This window comes from Rosa rugosa, chromosome 5 (genome assembly GCF_958449725.1).
Source record: "Rosa rugosa chromosome 5, drRosRugo1.1, whole genome shotgun sequence".
Taxonomy (NCBI): domain Eukaryota; kingdom Viridiplantae; phylum Streptophyta; class Magnoliopsida; order Rosales; family Rosaceae; genus Rosa; species Rosa rugosa.
The window spans coordinates 48355404-48376730 of record NC_084824.1 but is presented as its reverse complement, the minus strand read 5'-3'; the positions used below and the strand labels follow the sequence as shown (position 1 = coordinate 48376730).

General features: G+C 43.4%; 1 protein-coding gene across 1 annotated transcript; it reads right to left on the bottom strand.

The window, feature by feature from the left end:
• Positions 1-60: 60 nt before the first annotated feature.
• Positions 61-9809, bottom strand: LOC133708025 (uncharacterized). Its single transcript, XM_062133473.1, has 13 exons — positions 9438-9809; positions 9149-9228; positions 7639-7719; positions 3418-5994; positions 3200-3305; positions 2773-3100; positions 1838-2154; positions 1540-1752; positions 1345-1437; positions 1144-1260; positions 589-1053; positions 408-509; positions 61-330 (listed from the first exon to the last, which is right to left on the bottom strand). Exons 4-13 carry the CDS (start codon positions 5991-5993, stop codon positions 76-78), a joined length of 4572 nt encoding a protein of 1523 aa, XP_061989457.1. The 5' UTR covers position 5994; positions 7639-7719; positions 9149-9228; positions 9438-9809; the 3' UTR covers positions 61-75.
• Between the last annotated feature and the right edge of the window lie 11518 nt (positions 9810-21327).

Below are 21327 nucleotides of genomic sequence, written 5' to 3'. Positions count from 1 at the left end.
AAGAAATAGATTAATATATATGATGGTCATAGAAAATCGCTACTATTTATAGAAAACAAAATCCCATAATGTACGTCATACCTTTTCATTGGTCACTATAACAAGATTCCGAGGCCAAGCCACATGAGTCCCAATTGCTTGTCTAAGAGTCACAATTTCATCGCCAATAGGTATTGGCAGAAGAGCCTCACCCTTAATAGGTACTTCAACAGAAACTCGTACGTTACCATCCCCTAATGGCACTCCATGAATTGGTCCATCTAACGGAATCACCATTCCCATTGCAACAACATTGTTGATATTCCCCACAGCTAACTTGCACTTCTTTGACTGGCCAAGAAAAAGTGTTTACATCATTTTTATTAATTATTATAAATGTAGTTAAGCATCTGAAAGATTATATGTACCTTTTCAATATCTTGTGGCTTGTCTTTGGGAACCTCTGTATAGCCATCTTGTTTGTTTTTTCCAGGTTTCAAAGCTGATTCTTCTTTATTGTGTTGCTTTACCTTGGAAAAAAATTAATGAATTTGTTAAATCAATCATGAAATTTTATTCAAATAAATGAAATATACAAAAGTAGCATACCTGCTCGATTTCTTCTGGAATTTTAGTACTAGTCTTCAAAGCCTCTTGTACATTGACTTTAAATGTAGCTTTCTTAGACTTCTTCTCTTTTCGTTTCATCATTTCCACCCTAGACTCCTCCTCCTTAGATAATGTCTCAACTTTGTCCTTCTGAACTGAGCAACTAGATTTCTCAGACACACGGCTACCTTGGATCATGTGTTGCATCATTAACAATTGATCAGGTTGTAGCAATTGAGTAAACATTAAAAGCTGGTTCTGCATTTGCTCCATTTGTTGCAACAACTGATTTTGGGTGGATTGAGATCGACACCTTGGAGTATTGAAGTACAAAATAGGTGTGACATTGCTTCCAACACCTCTTACACGACCGGAATATTCAGGCTTTTCCAAAGCCATTGTCAGTATGTCATTACTACCAGCTGTTGATATAATACCATCCTTAACATGTTTAGTCACTTCATCCTGTAAGCATAAAGTTCTCATTGTTGAGGTTATGTATACATCTGTAATTAGATTATTGGAATACTAATAATCTAAATAATAAGGACTTACAATTTTATCAACACGTTGTTTCACTGCCTCATTTGAATAGTTTCCATTTTTATCAACACGTGCTTTCTTCCACAGAACTGATCGATCAATATCAGTTTGGTCACCCAACGCCAATTTCTGCTCAATATTAAAATAATGCTCAGATTATAGTATTGCCACAAAGTTACATGCCAAAATTCTACAAACAAAATCAGAGCTTACTAGTTCTTCTTCCAAATTGGCATAGCCTTTTCTAGACATTCGATAGTTGTATACATGGAGAGCTCGCCTCCTTGATGCAGCTTCTCTAATTTCCTATCAAAGTCACACCCACACCAATAATTGAATCATTCATATTGTATAAGTAACATAAATAAAATAAAACATTTTGACTCTAATTCATTTATTTATACATACCGCAAATTCTTCTGTTAATCGAGACTTCACAAAGGCATCCCAATGTGCTTGAAGGATGAAATCATAGCCAGACGGTGGAGTCTTCAGCTTGAGAGGCTGATGTTTGAATTTCAGTATATATGATGTTGTTAAAGTGCTCTTGAATGATTTCCATGCCTTTCCAGCACTGCTTATGACATGCTTCCTACTATTCATATCCACGATGAATGCTTTCTGGTAATTGGCAGATAAAAAAGTTCACATTTTTTTATCAAATAATGAAATACAAGCATAAAAAAAAGATGGTAAAGATACTGACCAGAACCATGTCCCATATCTTATCCTTTAAAGAAGCTGGTACCACTTTCCAATCTTCATATATAATTGGAACAGTGCTTCGCGCCATTACTCCAATGAAACTAGCTAAATTTGATCCATGCTTGCCTTCTGGCTGTCCCTTTGTGTTATATCCAACTTCTATACGACCCTTATGGCCCCTACGATGGACCAAGTCTGACATCAAAGTTGGACCTCTCCCTTTCCTCTTGTTTGTGGCCTGGTCATCTGCATCCTCATCTGTATATTCATCATCATCTTCTAAAGGATTGTCTTCGAAGTGTTTCATCTTGGCTAGAACTGCAAGATTCTACAAACAATAACACATTAAAGACAATGTACAAACATATAATTCATAAATAAATAAATAACTCACTGCTACATGAGCACATAAAATAAATTCAACAACTTTATAACATTTCCATTTAATAAAACATCAATTTTACACATAGGAGGGGACATATTAAGCCTTACTCCTCAAACATTAATACTGAGATGGGCAAATGCAAAACAATTAATATGCAGATAATAATATGAAAAACTTTTACATATACCACCATTATAGACAAAAGTCCATTCAAGTAGTAAATAAGTCAGATTACGAAGCATAGTGTTCGACCCATGTGCCCTCACAGTCATCTCGTACATAAACTAACTCATTCTCAGGCATTGCATCAAATGATTCAAAAGGTGGCAATGCTTGAGTAAAACATGGATGATCAATTGCTGTGTCCCCCAAATCATCTTCATTTAGCCAATCCGTATGAGGAGCTGCAAGTACTACTGACCACCTTGAATCTTTTGGATCTTTAATGTAAAATACCTTTTTCACATGACTAGCTACTGCAAAGGTATCATTCTTATGTCCAATGCTACCAAGGTTAACTAATATAAACCCAAACTCATCTGTTTTGATACCTGTTGTACTTTTCACCCAATCACACTTAAATATTGTGTGTGTGAAATCATTATAATTGACCTCCCATATCTCATGAATCGTTCCATAGAAAGTCATATCATCTTCCTTAGGATTCTTATCTTTAGAACTGGATATTTGCATTGTCTTTGCTACCAAAGTCACTCCACTGTTTTGTTGGACATGAGAACTATCATGAGATTTTGTGTGAAAATGGCAGCCATCTACAGAATATCCAGCATACTTTTTCACTGTCTCCCGAGGCCCTTCTGCTATCCACTTCAAAGTATTAGATATGTCATTATTGGGATCAGCAAGCTCATTCTCAACCTGTACATAATTGAATGATTATCTTTTATGTTTAAATAAAAAATAATAATAACAAATAAAAAAAATCTGAGCATCTTAGCTTTGAAGGAAAGTCCTTACTCTTTGTTTCAACCAATCTTGAAAAGTTCTGTTTTGTTCATCTCGAAGCCACTTCTCACTTTTTGACTTTTTAGGATGCTGAATCTTCAACAACTCCTCATGCTCACTAAAAAATTATGAAGGCATGTCAGTTAGTTCCTTTTTACTTATAACTATATTGAAGGAGTAGAAATATCAAACATGTTAAGTAAAAAATACACATATGCAGGAACTCTTACATGAGATAAGGCATAACTTCAGGTGTATTAATCAAAACACATAGATGTGCTTGACGCAATAGCTTTCTGCCAGGCTTATGAACACGTCCAACTGATAGTGGTGTATCAATTCCTTTCTGAAGAGTATAGGTCTTTAACGGGATTCCAACAGTACTAACATCTGATAAGAAATCTGCGCAAAACTCAATGGCTTCCTCTGCAATATAACATTCTGCCATGCATCCTTCCGGACGATTACGATTTCTAACGTAATCCTTTAAAAACTTCATGTACCGTTCAAATGGGTACATCCATCGCAGGTAAACAGGTCCACATAAGCGTACTTCCCTAACAAGATGTACCGTAACATGGACCATTATGTCAAAGAAAGAAGGTGGAAAAAATTTTTCAAGCAAACACAAAGTCACCACAATTTCATCTTGCATTGCATCCAATTTGATGATATCCATTGTTTTGCTGCACAAGGCATTGAAGAAGAGGCAAAACCTTGTAATGGCATATCTAACATGATTAGGCAGAACAGCACGAATTGCAACAGGAAAAAGTTGTTGCATCAGCATATGACAGTCGTGAGATTTAAGGCCTAAGAGTTTCAAATCTTGCATTGACACAAGGTTTTTGAAATTGGAGCAGCATCCTTTTGCAAACCTAGCTTCAGCCAAGCAATCACAAACTGATAATTTCTCGTCCTTAGATAATGTATAAGGAGCAGGTGGAAGATAAGCCTTTCTTTTCCCCGGTTTAGGTGCCAACCCAGCCCGTACACCACAAGAAATGAGATCTTCACGAGCTGCCACACCATCCTTTGTTTTTCCAGGGATATTGAGCAATGTGCCAATAATACTCTCACATACATTTTTTTCTATATGCATAACATCCAAACAATGACGAACATACAACTCTTTCCAATATGGTAAATCAAAGAAAATTGATTTTTTCTTCCAAGCAGATTTAAGATCATCTTTCTTTTTTTTCACCTTATTCTTAGTTCCTGCCAATTTCTTTCCATCTCTAATTTTCCTTTTTCCTAGCTTCACTGTTTCCTTGGCTGCTTTTTTTTCCTGATGTAGTTTTACGGTCTTCTTACCCCATTCATATTTGATCCCCTCAACTTTTTGTAAGATTTCCTCTCCTGTTAATGGCTCAGGTGCTGATCCAAACTCTTGCTCACCATAAAAAGTATTGCTTTCTGCTCGAAACCTATGATTGCGGGGAAGAAATCTTCTATGACCAGTATATGACACTTTCTTACCAGAATTTAGCCATTTGGAATGTGTTTTTTCACTGCATATTGGGCACGCATAGTACCCCTTTACACTACATCCACACAAATTCCCATATGCCGGAAAGTCATTGATGGTCCACAAAAGAACAGCTTTTAATACAAACCTCTCTTGAGCATATGCATCATAAGCTTCTACACCAACCTCCCAAAGAGTTTTCAAATCATCAATTAGGGGTGCCAAATAAATGTCAATATCATTGCCCGGCTGCTTAGGACCAGAAATCAACATTGTTAACATCATAAACTTTCTTTTCATACACAACCACGGTGGAAGGTTGTAATTCACCATTATAACTGGACAGCAACTATAACGACTGCTAAGAGAACTATGAGGATTTATCCCATCAGCTGAAATGGCAAGTCGAAGGTTCCTTGGCTCACTCCCAAACTCCGGCCACATGTAGTCCACAAGCTTCCATTGGGGAGAATCTGCTGGATGACGTAATTTACCATCATCTTCCCTATCTTGAGCATGCCAAATCAAGTTCTCTGCTGTCTTCTTAGTACGAAACATTCTTCTAAATCTTGGAATAGGGGGAAAATACCAAAGAACCTTTGCAGGAATCTGGGCTTTCTTCTTCTTCTCACTTAAAGTCTCATCTGAAGTCTTCTTAACCTTCCATCTAGATAGACCACAAGTGGGACATGCAATTGCATCCTTATATTCCTTTCGGTATAGAATGCAATCATTTGGACATGCATGTATCTTCTCATATTCTAAGCCTAATGCACATAATGTTTTCTTCGCTTCATAAAGGTTCAATGGCATTTCATTGTTGGCTGGAAGTAACTCCTCCAAGAAAGTTAATAGTTCTGAGAAACTAACATCAGGCCACCCACCCTTTGCTTTCATGTTGTACAATCTCACAAGAGTTGATAACTTTGAAAACTTTACACAACCAGGGTAGATTGGTTTCTCAGCATCAACAAGTAACTGCTCAAATTTTTCTGGATTACTAACAAAATCCTCATGTGCAGCTTGAACCATCTCTACAGTATTGTCTCTAAAATGGTCTTCCTTATAATTCTCCCTCTTTGCATTTGTACTACTTGAACTTGGAACATCTTCTCCATGATAATACCAGACATCATAGGTATTAATGATACCAATGCAAAACAGATGATCTTTTATCGTCCTAATTGTACCAGGTTTAACATTCCCACAATCCAAGCACGGACAACGAATCTGGTTAGGATCACTCGCATGACGACTAACAAAATCTAAGAACATATCAACCCCGACCTCATACTCAGGTGATCTCCTATCCATTTTGATCCAAGCTCTATCCATTCTAAGACAAGTAATAACAAACTAATTATTAGTAATAACAAGACCAACTCTAACTCTTAGTAGTAAGGGGGCTGCAGAGTTATGACTATTTTACTTTTTCATTTGACCAAATTTTGAATGATTATAATCTATTACATATATATATCAGAAAACAACATATATGAAATAGCAGAAAGTACATTCAAGTAAGGCAAAAATAAGGGATGCAATATCAACTAGGGAAATTCGTCCAAACAGTATCTGAACTTTTCCAGACTATTAATTTTCATACCTATACTTTGAAAAATCTCATAATAGTACCTGAAGTTTTGGCCCCGACCCAAATTTCATACCTGGCAACAGTAAAAACGTTAACTCTGTTAACTTTTAAAGGGTTTTTTCGTCATTTTACTATTCATCCTCCTATCTTATCTGAAACCATCCTCATCTCCATCCTCTTCTTCTCCTCCACCGAAAGCATCTCAAAGATTCAGTCTTTGCACACAAAATCCAAAAAAGTTTTCAGCATTCCCTTACATTTCCCATATATTGATTAGCTCACTATAACAAATTAACAATGCACTAAAGCCAATTTCTCTTACTTTCAACTCAGACCGATTAGCTCATTCATATACATTCCTCCCAAACATACATTATGCATCATAAAGCTTCAAACTTTTTGCAAAATTACACAAAATCAAACAACTTTCAGCTATCCCAACACACCCACCAAGCCAAATCCACCTAAAACACCATAAATTCTTCAATTTCTACCAAACAAATGCAAAATTGAGCAACTACACAAGTCAAGGTAGCCTACCCTCACCTCGGCTTCCCTAGACTAGCCTGCCACCCTCCCTGCCTGCAGTAGACTCGCGTCCGACAGCCCGCGCCTTGCACACCCCGCCTCCTCACCTGCAACGGCGCTGCTGCACCTGTACGCATGGCCCAACTCTCGCCTAGCCGCGCACGGCCGACTGCCCACCTCGCCTAGCCTCGCACGACCCGAGAAGGCCACTGCTCGCCGGCGCTCTCCGCCGTCGCAGCACCCAGATCGGATTTGTCAGCTCCCTACCGTCGCAGCACCCAGATCGGCGACGATGTAGCAGCCCACTCATCCCCAATCCCAGCCAGCCCACACGGGCCTCAGCCTTGTCCAGCGCTGCACCCCAGGCCTCCGCGGCCCCGCGTACGCCTCCCCGCCTGACAGCATCCACTCTCGCCCGACCTCGCCTCCCTACAAACCATCCATTGCTGCAGACCAGAAGGAAGGAGAAGGGAGAAAAGAAAGAAGAAGATGGAGATGAGGATGGAGATGGTTTCGGTGGAGGAGAAGAAGAGGATGGAGATGAGGATGGTTTCTGATAAGATAGGAGGATGAATAGTAAAATGACGAAAAAACCCTTTAAAAGTTAACAGAGTTAACATTTTTACTGTTGCTAGGTATAAAAATTGGGTCGGGGCCAAAACTTCAGGTACTATTATGAGATTTTTCAAAGTATAAAAATTAATAGTCTGGAAAAGTTCAGACACTGTTTGGACGAATTTCCCTATCAACTATGTACAATATATATATATATATTGAATTCCTCTAATATTATTGTTTATATAAGTCAATTAGGTAAATTGTATATATATATAGTATATTGAATTAGAATTAGCATACCTTTCCAATCCAATCAAAGTTTGCTCCAGAAAATTTTATGGAAAGATTCTCGTAATCTAAATTCCTCTCAATGCCACCAACCTGTTATCATAAGCAACAAGACTAATCATAATCTTACTCTATTACATTCAAGAACAATAAGGCCATAAACAAGTGTGCAGAACTTATCTATTCACAAAAATAATAGTAAAATTTACATGTATGGAGGTACTTCCTTTTTTGGGCAAAAGCAACTCAAAACCTTCTCTATAATAACATGTGTTCTGAAAACTTGATGATTCAAGGGTAGTTAGGAAATCTTCTCGAGGTTGATTCAAATGAGGAGGAATCTCCTCGATGAAGATTTGAGTAAGTAGAAATCTCCTCGAGCTTGATGTAAGTAAGGAGAAAGCTCTTTGAGAAAGATACGAGTGAGATGAAACCTCCTCGAGAAAAATCTAGATGAGGTGCAATCCCTTCTAGGCTGATCCTAGTAGAAGAGAAAAATCTCTTCAGACCTTATCATGTTCTATTGGATTCAAAAGAAACTCTTTAAGGAGAAATCTTCTTGAGAGAGATCCGAGTGAGGGGAAATCTTCTCCAGGTTGAAGGAGAAATCTCCTCGAAACAGATCCGAGTGAAGGGGAAATCTTCTTGAGGTTGATTCAAATGAGGAGGAATTTCCTCGATATAGATCCTAGTGAGGAGAAATCTCCTAGAGCTTGATTTAAGTAAGGAGAAATCTCTTCGATGAGGCAAGGTATCTAAGATGAGGCAGCTGCATGCACCAATCAATACTCACGTTAGTAAGGAAACCCCATGCTGTCACTACAAAAGACTTGCTTCCTCTGTACTTGTTTATTTTTAGCCAAAAGCTAGCTCAAATTTTCAGTATCGAAATGTGAAGCATGACATTTTGACTTAAAAACACAACAAGACCTAAGAATGCATTCTTATTTCCCATATTTTCATGAACCTTACTTCTTTAGTCATAGACAACGAACTAGTTGGGCCATTCATAGAGAAAAAAAAAAAAAACAAATCTCAAACTCCATAAGAAATATAAGAGCCAGTAGCTTAACCAGGCTTACAACAATAAAAAGAAAAGCATGAAGAAACACTCCTATCTCTTTCAACATACTATTTGGGCCGTCTCGCAGGAGATGCACAGTACATAAAATGAAAGTTTTTCTTGAGTATGTATCCCCAGTCAGAATTTACACCTCAATCAAATTCAAGAAAGGAACCTATGTAACAAAATAACAAAATTCAAACCTTACACAAAACTCCATGCTGAATATGTCTACTTTAAATCAAGGAACCCCATTAGAACTGCACAAAATAACAAATTCCTAAACTCTATTCCATAAGATTGCTATCTTATAATTGATATTGAAACTGAAATGTTGTCCTAGAAGTAGTGAAATTTAACACGATGACTGTACATTTTCTAAATGGATCATCTCAAAATAGAAGAAGAAAAGAACATGCCTTTAGCTGCCATATTTCCATGAGAAGAGAAGACACTTACCAAGATGCAATTTCAAAATTGATCTCACAAACTACTTCATCTTTCTAAGCGTGTTCACCAGTTCTCAACAATCAAGTCATCTGTAGATATTAATTGCAGAGTCAATATCAATTCCCAAACAAACAAAACAGTAATGAAATATAACAAAACCTAAAACGAAGATGCATGCAGAAAAGTAAAAACGAACTCAAAATACCCAATCCAAATCATGAATAAATCCAAGAAATAAACAACCCAGAAACAGATTCAAAGCAATTACTTAAACAATAGAAAATTGGGAACTCGGTACCTTACGAGAACTTTGCGTACTCAAAGCGGAGGTAACCCGGAGGCTTGGATAATCGGTGTTCGTATGATCAGAGAGGAAGGTAAGTTTTTTTCTTTTCTGCTCACAAATATGAATGTTAGGTTTGATGAAGTGAATAGGATTAGGGGGAAAGTGAATTTGGTATATTGCCATTTGGGTACAAATCTCAAGTGTTGCAGAGAGAAGATTTGGGGATACTCAAAAATTGTAGAGGGAAACTTAAGATGAACAGGAAAGATTTGGCGCTTTGGCGCTGAGAGGTTTTTGTTTCTTCAATCGGTGTGTGATTCGGGGATAGAAGTAAAAAGTCTTCAAAACTTTTAGAAATGTAGGGGAATCGAACTCTAGACCTCAAGCCTAGTGAGATATCAGCGTGTTTTGCTCATTTTAAATGTTTTAAGACTCAATCATTACTTTGTCCTTATACATATATAAGGACGTTGCCTTTGGTTCAAGGAGTGAGGGCCTTTGTTTTAATTAAAGGCCAAACAGTCTATCATGTCGTAATAGACATATAAAGACATTTTTTTAATTATGTGTCATTGTAAAAATGAAGCGGGTGTCCCGAATCAAGATTTTTGTAGTAGTGCACGATTCGACAGTTTCTCTTTAATCACATTGTTTGCAGGTTTGGCGTGCCAGAGGTTTTGGTCTCGGACAGGGGGGCAGCTGATTACACGCATTTATATGCATGTAATTGTGTCTAAAACACTATAAATAAGTTAATCCTCAAGTCAATTATTACGTAATTAATCTATTTTTATTTATTTTGTAGCAAATAAGCGGAGTTGCGAAAACGAGAAGAAATCATGCGAAATTAGAGCAAATAGGAGTTTTCGACAAGTAGGCGACCGGTCAATTGGTCAACCATGAGTCACCTTCGTCCAACAAATGAGAGAGAGAAAGAAATGAAGGCAGATTTAATTACATTAATTAAGCATGGGCTTAATTGGAGAATGGAACAATGGTTTGATTAGATATTAATTAAACCAAATTAGTTTGATTACAACGGAGCTGCATGGCTATAGCTTTAATTAAGCTATAATTAATCTCAACCTTTTTGTCTTTCTCTCTATCCCCAGGCAGGCACGTGGGTTGTGCATGGCATCTGCCATCAGACTTATATCCTCTCTCTCAAGCCAACCACGTGCCATCCTACCCATCCTACCCACTCATTGTTGTCCTCCCTTGCAATCAAGACCATCCATTTCTAATCAACCCTTTTTCTCACCCAACAAACAGAAGAACAGTAGCCGCACACCACCAAAACAGGGCAGCCCTTTGGGCTGCTCTCTTCTCCCTCCTTCCCTTCCATTTTTCTTATTTTGTTTAGTTTTCTTTTGGATATTTAGAGAGCTACTCACCCAAAGCTTCAAGGATCCATCAAGGGCTCAATCTTCACAAGATTCAAGATTTGGGTATTTTGTGGGGGTTGTAATTCAAGGCTAGTCATGCTAGCTTCATAGCTACTTGTGACTATCTTTGTTTTCTCCTACACTTTTCTACTCTTTGCTATTTGAATTTTGTAATTTTGATGTTCATGAATATGGGTTGTGAGTAGTTACTTTTGGGAGCTAGGATTTCTAACTCTAGCTCAATTTTGATGTAATTGACATATTTTCAAGTGATAAATAATGTATTTTCATATGGGCGCACTCTAATTACTATGTCAATTGATTCTTGAGCATGAATTTTAGGGAATTGACCACTCTCTTTGTTATGTTTTGAGATTTGTGTTGTGTGATACAATTGGTGGTTCTTTTGTTCACTAGCTTCATGTAATTAGTGTGGTGTGTCAAGTAGTTGCTTAATCGAGAATTAATGATTGCCTAAGTTTCTATTTTCTTGTGCCCTTCGCCTTTAATCCTAGACGTTGTGGCCCTAGCAAGGCATAATGATTAGTGTTAGAGAGTTCATTCTTGCCTTAGTCGGAAGAATGGATACCAAATGAGAGAAATTGACTTAATGGCCTTAACCGTCATTAGGTAGAGAACTAAGTAATCGTTACATTCTAAGTTGTAACTATTGCATGTTTAAATCCCTAATTTCTAGAGCTCTACGCCTTTAGTTCATGTTTTGGTAGCCCTGATAAGGTACTAATTCCTGAGTTAGAGAGTTCATATTTGTCCTAACTGAAAATGTGAATACACTTAAGGAAATTCGGCTTAGTGGCCTTGACCGGCATTAAGTACGGGATTTGGTTCTCATGAAGATATATTATTTGTTTGCTTGAAATGTGTTCGTTGCATTGAAATTGCTATAGAGTGATCCCTAGTACCCAAATCCATCTCTCTTTTATTTTTGGATTAATTACTGGTTACTCCCTATAGTTATAGGGTTTCGTCGTTTCAGTCCCTGACCTTTGAATTTCACCTAAAAACTCCTCAAACTCTCAATTTCCTCCCAATCAGTCCCTGCCGTCAAGCTCCGTCCAAATAATCAGTTAAATTACTGACGTGGCATTTTTTTACATGCTGAAATGTCTATTATACCCTTACCTTATATTTTTTAAAATTTATTTATTTTCTTTTTTCTCTCTCACCTTTTTTTTTTTTTCCTTTTGATCTCTTCGTTGATCTTCCAAAGAATAGGCCTCCTCTCTCCTCTCCTCTCCTCTCTTCTGTACTACTAGATCTGCTCTCTCTCTCTCAGAAGGTTGGTCCATCCCTTCAAAGACCTGATCCAGGCGTCATGGCCGCCGCTACCAATGCCCCCATGACCATGGAAGATCAGATCACAGTTATCCCACACCCCTATCTATCAGCTACTCGAAAGTGAAAACATATTTAAAGCCTCGATGAGCATATTGGGTTTGAACTTCTTCAACTTGATCATAGTTTTAGCAAAATGTCCACTCCTTTGATCAGACATATCATCTCGGTCCACTCAAGTATTCACCACACAATCCAACCCCCACGACGCAATCGCCTCCTCCACATTCGCCGGCTCATTGGGGTCCAGCAGCGGCGGAGTCCTAGAAGTCTACACATTACAAAACCTGCACACATTTCCAATCAACATTTCAACCACAAAACACGAAAGCCTCCTCTCTCACACATTTCGTCGAACACCTCACCTGCAACCGCGCGTACACTTGTTGCCAAGAATCATGATAGTGGTGGTGGCAGTGGCGGTTTCGCCGCCGTAAACCTCCGCCGGACCAGCACTCGCCGAGATTGGGACACTTGGCCTCCTCGCAGACTGTGTGGAGCTTCAATTCCCTGAGCTTCTTCTTAATCTGCATGTACTTCTCGCCGGCCGGGATCGACTCCATCCATTTTGGCTTCGGCAGCGACTTCTTCTTCGTGTCGACCTCCACGGAGTACTGACCTTCGCCTTCGACGAATTCTGTGAGTGGGAGATCGGCGGCGAGTTGAGCACGGAGGCGGCAATTGGGAGGAGGAGGTGGTTGACGGCGTGGAGGAGGAGAAGGATCGGGTCATGGAGTTTATGGTTCGGGTCAGGGCTGAGAACTGGGTCTGCATCTCTCTCTCTTCTGGTTAAGGTGGTGAGAGAGATTGGTTCATGTGATGATGATGAGTCGATGGTGAGGAAGAAGATGAGGGAGGTGGGAGGTTGGTCGTTTTGGTTAGTTGGCGCAGATTATTTGTCTATTTTGGATCTTGGATCTTGGAGAGAGAGAGAGCTGGAAGAAGAGGTAGAAAGAGGTAAAAAGGGGGGGGGGGGGGGGGGAAAGGTGAGAGAGAAAAAAGAAAATAAATAAATTTTAAAAAATATAAGGTAAGGGTATAATAGACATTTCGGTGTGTAAAAAATGCCACGTCAGCAATTTAACGGACTATTTGGACGGAGCTTGACGGCAGGGACTGATTGGGAGGAAATTGAGAGTTTGAGGAGTTTTTAGGTGAAATTCGAAGGTCAGGGACTGAAACGATGAAACCCTATAAGTATAGGGAGTAAACAGTATTTAACTCTTTATTTTTTTTCTTTGTTTTTAATTGTTGTTGTTAATTTAGTTTTTGACTTAGTCTTTTAGAAAATTAAAATCACAATTTTGAATGACAATTTCTATCTCATTGTAAATAGCCATCACTAGGCTTAGTTTTGATTAGGCTTTGGTGAAAACCAAAGCCGACCATTGCTAAGGCTTGGTGCTTTAGAATAACATTTTTATTTATTTTCTTTTTCTTTTCTTTGTTTGCTAAGTGTCTTTATTTCCGATTACCCAAGGATTGTGGGTTAGCCACTAATCCCCGTGGTACGATAAACTTTGGGCATAATATTTCCCTATCTTGACAATGATAGGTACGCTTGCGTAAATATGTATAAGTCAGCAGCATTCATCGGTCGCGACATGGCACAGCTCGTTGCAGACTTAGGCATCCAATTCATTCATAGCACTCCCTATTATGCTCAGTCCAACGGACAAGCAGAAGCTAGCAACAAGATTGTCATCACCTTACTAAAGAAAATGCTGGCAGAAAATCCTCGCCAGTGGCATGAGACATTGTACGAGACCCTTTGGGCCTATCGCACCTCTAAGCGTAGTCCCACGGCCACGACACCCTATGCTCTGATGTTTGGACACGACGCGGTCTTACCATTGGAGATCAATGTTCAGTCTTTCCGGGTGCAAGACCAACACCACCTGATCGGTGAGGATTATGTCCAGGCTATGTGGCAGGAGCATGAGGATCTTAGCGAGAAGCGTCTGGCGGCTTTGGACAGCTTGGTCATGGAAAAACAACGCGTCGCTCGTGCCTATCATAGGAGGACACGCGGCCGCAGTTACAAGGAGGGCGACCTCGTTTGGAAAGCAGTCTTATCGCTGGGTGAGAAATTGACCGGCCGCGGCAAGTGGACTCCGCGCTGGGAAGGACCCTTTGTGATTCACAGAATTCTGCCAAGAGGGGCTTTTCACCTTAAAGATTTGGACGGCGAAATCCACCGGAACCCAATCAATGGTCGCTTTCTGAAGAAATACTACCCAAGTGTTTGGGAATTCGAAGATCCGCCCGATACACCAGTTTCTGGGACAGGGGGGCAAACATACTCTTCCTTATCTCGCGTCCTTCTTTACATTTGGGCCTACTCAGTGGCCCCATTCTCATGTCCTCGCTTCACCTAGTAAGACTAGGGGGGCAACCCTCTATGCATTTAGGCTTTGTATTCGCGGCCTTATTAAAAAACTATTTTGTCTGCAAATTTTTCAACGTTTATTCTTTTGACAATAAGTGTTACCAATATGTGCATCAAGGCCTATACTAGAGGCATTATTATTTACAGCAAGAGTTTCAAAATAGCTGAATTTCATTGTATTCATAAAGTGGCTTTGCGGCCAGAAGCAATACAAGACATTCGCGAAAAATTACATTTGCAAATTATAAAGCCAAAAGTGGCTGAGAATCATAGGATGCTTTCAGATCTTCTAAGAGCTTCTGGATCTTCTGGGTTTTCTGTCAGGAGGGGGTCAGTGAGATGATCGCTCTTACTCTTCCTCTCTTCACCTTCCTTGAACCTTAGCTGCAGCTGCTATCGTTTGTACTGCAAGGAGAGGGAAGGAAATAATTATCCCAACCTCTGCTGTCATCCATCCTCCGGGCCGAACGCGGTCATCAGAGGAGAGCGCAACCCAGTTGCCCCATCTCCCTCTGGGACAAAACGGAGGTTAAATCCGTTAAGTCCAAGAGGTAGGGTGCCGAAGAAGAGCGTACGGCCTTGAATGGCCTCCCACCCTTCCTCAGTTTGCTCCGCGCAAGGGAACCTAAGGAGAGGGACTCCTCAGAATGTGGTATCCCGCGCTAGGAGCTCCTCGTGTTCTTCAGCCTATCCGAAGCCTAGGATGTTCCATCCAGGCTTTCAGAAACCAAAGACATGAGGTTGCCTGAGATTAAGCCATAAGGCCTACCCAGGAACTGAGATTTCGCCATAAAGCCTAAGATCTAGAGGCTGAAAGCGAGATTGTGAGGAGAGGATTTCAGAAATAGAAGAAAGAGAAGCAAGGCTTGCAGGGCTATTTCTAGGTAGGCCATGGTGGTGTCTACTCTCATCCCCGAAGTACAGGTATATATAGGGCCAACTTCAGTGGTCTCAGCCCCTTTGATGAGTAGTTGGAATTGATTCAACGCCATCAATAGGGTCATCAAGAGAATTCAATGCTATGATCTCGGAAACGAGGGAAAATTGAAGATGCGTGGGTAACGGAACGGTCTTCAAGGAGGTAACCGCTCCATTTCGAGATTATCTTTTTGAAACTGTTTTAATGTGCAGTTAAGGCAAAATTGAACACTTAGTTGCCTATGAAAGTAAAGGAGAGATTTGGGCCAGCAAAGTGGGCTAAATAAAATGGACCGAATAGCAATTAGTATTAATATTAATATTATTCATATTACAAAGATAATGGGCCTAATATTAAAGGCCTAAAGACCGCGGCCCGCATAAGTTAAGCGGAGAAAATGTTCGTCCAGACGGAAGCCAGCGTCAGCGGCGGCCTGTTCGGCCTGTTGGGCTTCTTTGAGAGCCTCGGCCAGATTTTGAGACAGCGTCTCAGAAGCAGCTAAGGGTTGCTCCAGCTGGGATTCCTCATGGGTGAGCCTGGCCATCACCGCAGTTAATTGGGTTTGAAGGTCTTGAATCTGGGACCGAAAATGATTCCCCGCAAGCCTCAAGTCTCTGATAAGAGAGGCCCGCTCACCCAGGAAGTCGCGCGAAGAGTCCATTTGTTGGGCAAGGGCCTGATAATGTGTCTGGGCCTGCCTGGCCTGCGATGTCGCGGCTGTTTTCTCATTGAGCCACCTGGGGAGATCCTCTAACAGCTTATCTATATCGCGGAACTGGGTTTCAGTAATGGCACCCTCGTGGAAAAGTACTCGAAGGTACTCTAAAGCTCTCGCGGGCGCGCCGGGCGTCAGAATTTCAGGGCCCAGGAGACGTCGAAGACCTTCCCTAGCATCATCCACAACTCCAGGAGGAGATACTTCGAGTACGCGGGCCAACCGCTCTAGTCGGGTAGGAGGTGCTTGCGGTGGAATTGGAGCAACAACGATAGGAGCCTCAGGAGGCTCCGCGGCAGGAACTGCCTCTGGCACTGGCTCAGGGTTCACTCTTTCCCCTCCTTCAAGTACTTGGGGGGCATGGAGGGCAGGTTCCTGGTCAATCACATCCCCAACATCTGGCTCAGCGGGATTTTCGCTAGCTACCTCTAAGCGTAGTTTCATGGCCATCTCCTCGGTTGGAGTAAGGTTCTGACCCTGAAAAGAGATGTCAGAATATCAAAAGGATCAAAGCGGGAGTCAGAACAAAGGTTGTTATGAGAAAATGTACCTCTTTCAGTGTTTGGCTCGCGAAGGGTGCCCGAAGCGCTGTGACTTACCACTAGGGGAATTGGAGTTTCTGGTGTCGTTTGTTCGTGAGCAACCCCGACAGTAGCAGGAATTGAATCAGAGGCTACTTGCTCCAGGATATTAGTCGCGGTTGGTTGCTCGCGAGGGGTGTCAGGAGGCGGCATTTCTTCTTCAGCCTCAGGGGAGCTGTCATCTAGAATCTGCACTGGCACCTGGGCCAAATGTAAATCACCCGCGACATTGGTCGGGGGTGGAGAGTTGGTAGAGTCCGGTAGCATCTGGGCTTGCGAAGAGGATGCTCCACCGCCGGCGGTGGATGGTCTTTCCCCGCTCTGCCTCGGAGAACCTGTGGACCTGTGACGGACCTGCGAATGAAGAGCGTTATGGTGGGGACTGACAAAAGGCAAGGGTTTCAATGCTTGTTTTAAGTTAAGTATGTTATACCAGTCGATCGGCGAGTGGTTCATCGTCTTCTCAGGGATCGGTCCGGGGTTCGGAGCGACTGCGCTTGCGGGCCAGAGCAGCGGCAATCTATTAAGATTGACGAAGTCAGATTAAATTTTGAAAGAAAGCATCAAGGTAGTAAGATCTATAAAGGACTCCTTACCGTCTGTGGGTCTTCATCATCAGAAGAGTCCTCGACTTCGGGCTCTGTCACTATAGCCTTTTGTTTCGCGGCCTGACCGGTGGCCGGAGGAGCATCAACCGCTTGACTGTCGGAAGGCTGTAGACTTCTTTTCTGAAATAAGATATGAGTTAAGGGGGTGAAAGCATATGAGTTAAAGTGGAGAACATGCGGAGGAAATTACCTCTTGAGATGGCTCGCGGATTATGATTTCGGCTTGAGCAGGACGAGGGGCTCGCGCAGGTCGCGGAGCCTGTACAGGTCGCGAAGGTTGTGCTTCATCCTCAGGGAAGCGAGCGAGCAGTTCAACATCATTCTCATAAGGATACCTCAAGTCTTGGAAGAGGGTCGAGAAGAGCTCATCATCCCGTTGCTTCCAGCAATTAACAGAAACTTCTGACCACCAGTGGTCGTAATCCTTAGCGGTCCCGTCGACGGGGATGATTTCGTTGGCCCAGTTGGGGAGGTCAACCAGTGCGAGTATGCTTTGGGATGGTGGAGGTCCAGTTGCGGGGCCAATTCTGCGCCAGGAGGTGTTGTAGTTCCAAGCATTATAGAGAGGGAATGGCACTAATTGGGCCAGCCCGAGTTGGCGAGCGAAGTGGCTGGGGGCATAAAGCTCGTAGCTGATGTCATCAGCGGCGAGCCTGATATCTGAGCAGGAGATCGCGCGGCGAAAGGCCAAGCGCGCGCGATCGCTGTAGTCAGGGTCCCTGGGAAGGAACCCATGTTCAAGCGGGGGCAGGAATCTTCTACTAAGTACCAAGTCTAAGTATGGCATCTCATCTAGGAGGTACAAGTATGAGAAACATTCAAAGTAAGGTGGGGATGTGTACCTTGCCTCGCGGTAGAGCCATTGACCCAGAAGCCCATCAGCCGGAGGAAGCGGTGGAATGTCCTGTCGGCGGAAGTGTGGGAAATAAATTTGAATCCAGAGGTCGAGGATCCAGAAGGGGCCAGAAATGCCAGTCTCGAAGGGATGCATCGTGGCCTGGTACAGAGTGCGGTAGAGCGCGCCTAGTAAAGGTTGTCCGATGCCTACGCGACGGCCGTTGGCCGTTGTAGAGGGCCGTGGCTAGAGAAGTCCAGGGACCAGTAGGCTTGTTAGAGGAAGTGCAGAAAATGAATTTGCAGAGCCAGTATTCCAGGAAAGCAATGCCACCGGTCGCGTTGTGCTCCTTGCGATAATGGGCCAACCACCGTGGGTAGGAGCCGCTGTAGGTGCCACGGCCGGTTTGAATCATCGGCAAAGGGAATTTGACGGAGTCAAATTGGCCATGCACGTAGGGCTCGCTGTCGATGGGTAGACCAGTGATGGTGAGAATATCTAGCAATGTGATGCTCATCTGGCCGAATCGGAAGTCGAAAGTATTGCTGGCGGTGTTCCAGAAGCAAAGAATGGCGGCCAGCGGTGAGCGATTGCCATCGCGTGGAAGGCGAAAACATAAATGGATGGTGTGGGTAATACCCGCTGCGTTCCAGCGAGCCAGATCTCTTGCTTGCGCTTCACGATACCAGGAGAGTTCCGCCGCACTAATGGCGGGCCAAAACCCTATTTTGGCTCTATGCAGATGCGCAACCCAGCTACTGAAATCTCCAGGGGTCCTTCAGAGGACTGGAATGGGTCGACGGATGGGTAGACCATAGAGGGCGAGGGCGTCTTCTGGAATGGAATCTAGCGGGGAAGGACCCAGTCCGGCATGGAAATTGGGGAGTCTGAGTAGCAGAGGTCTCTGGATGGTGGTGTGGATAAAGCAGCGGCACCGATGCCGGTTCCCCAGGTGTGAGCAGCCTCCTCGTTGATTTCCTCCTCTTGATCGATGATGACCTTCTTTGGTGGAGCCTGTTAACGTTAGAACCGAAGGCTCTAGTTAGCTTTAGAGAAAGAGAGAGAGAGATAAAGAGAGACACAAGAAGTATAGTGGTTTGTCTCCCGCCTTAGCGGGAGACTACATCCACTTGAATGTTTAACTATGTGTGTTGGGCCTTGCGGCCCAAAGGTGATTACAAAGTGTGTAATGGGATGTTGAGTAAGTGGGAATGAGTCTCCCTTTATAGGGGAGGGAGGCTCCTTCCTTTACATGTTTTCCAATGTGGGATAAGAAACCACTATTCTAGTCTAGAAAGCCATATTGTGGAGGCATGTTGGCAAGGCCGGGAAGGTGGCTTCCCGGCGAGGTATTGGCCGCTTCCGACTACCGTGGCGTAGCTTGGACATCGGGCTACTGGATGCATGTCTCGGTTGGGCCCCACCATGGCTTGTGGGCCCCCCAAGAGGGTGTTACTTATGCTTGGTGATGTAGCTAATCCTCCATATTGTTGGAAGTATGTACAAGTCCCCGAAGTCCCCAAGTAAGAGGAGCTTCTTGGTTGGGGAGTTATACACATGATGTCATCAAGCATAAGTAACGTCCGAGAGGCGCCTAGCCCCTACAAGTCCCCGAACTCCGTAAGCAAGAAGGGACTCGTTAACCTGCACAACAAAGACAAATGCACGCATATGTAGAATGCTTGTTGTATTGGGCCACAATTGTGCGTTGCATTGATATGCGTTGGCATATACGAATGTACGAGGTGCATGATACATGTTGATGTATACATGTGAATGGCGCCGAGTATGATCGAGTATGACATATAAACTCGAGCACGCATATGGTTGTATGAACATATGAATTGCATATGATAAATGCGTGATGCGGGCAAGAAAACGAATGAGATCGAGTTGACGAGGTTACACTCGGTTTAAGTTGCATGAGTGCCATGAAGGCAAGCGTTTGTGATTCGCGAACGATGAATACGTGAACGCTTGTGTTTAGTTTGGTTTTCGCTCGTATTAATGGAACGCGAAAAGAATTTGATTTGTTGCCAAGGACAAATGGTAGAAGAATTCAATGTTCCATTAATGTGTATTATGTCGAGGAGATGTGAGTGTAAAACTTGGGAATGCCGGAAGGCAAGAGCATGGAAGCTCAGGGGTGCTGGGAAGGTATGAGCAGAAAGCTCGTGAGCGGGAAGCTCGAGGGTGTCGGGAAGGCATGAGCGGAAAGCTAGGGGTTGCCGGGAAGGCCTGAGCGGGAAGCTCGGGGGTGCCGGGAAGGCATGAGCGGAGAGCTCGTGAGCGGGAAGCTCGGGGGTGCCAGGAAGGCATGAGCGGAAAGCTCGGGGTTGCCGGGAAGGCATGAGCGGAAAACTCGGGGTTGCCGGGAAGGCATGAGCGGAGAGCTCGTGAGCGGGAAGCTCGGGGGTGCCTGGAAGGTATTAGCGGAAAGCTCGGGGGTTGCCTGGAAGGCATGAACGGAGAGCTCGTGAGCGGGAAGCTCGGGGGTACCGAGAAGGCATGAGCGGAGAGCTCGTGAGCGGGAAGCTCGGGGGTGCCGGGAAGGCATGAGCGGAAAGCTCGGGGGTGCCGGGAAGGCATGAGCGGAGAGCTCGTGAGCGGGAAGCTCGGGGGTGCCGCGAAGGCGTGAGTGGAAGCTCGAGGTTGCCGCGAAGGCATGAGCGTTAGAGCTCGTGAGCGGGAAGCTCGGGGGTGCCAGGAAGGCGCGAACGTAAGCTCGTGAGCGGAAGCTCGGGTGTGCAGCGAAGGCGTGAGCGGAAGCTCGAGGTTGCCGCGAAGGCATGAGCTTTAGAGCTCGTGAGCGTGAAGCTCGGGGTTGCCGCGAAGGCGTGAGCGGAAGCTCGAGGTTGCCGCGAAGGCGTGAGCGGAAGCTCGAGGTTGCCGCGAAGGCATGAGCATTAGAGCTCGTGAGCGGGAAGCTTGGGGGTGCCGGGAAGGCGTGAGCGGAAGCTCGTGAGCGGGAAGCTCGGGTGTGCCGCGAAGGCGTGAGCGGAAGCTCGAGGTTTCCGCAAAGACATGAGCGTTAGAGCTCGAGGTTGCCGCGAAGGCATGAGCGTTAGAGCTCATGAGAGGGAAGCTTGGGGTTGCCGCGAAGGCGTGAGAGGG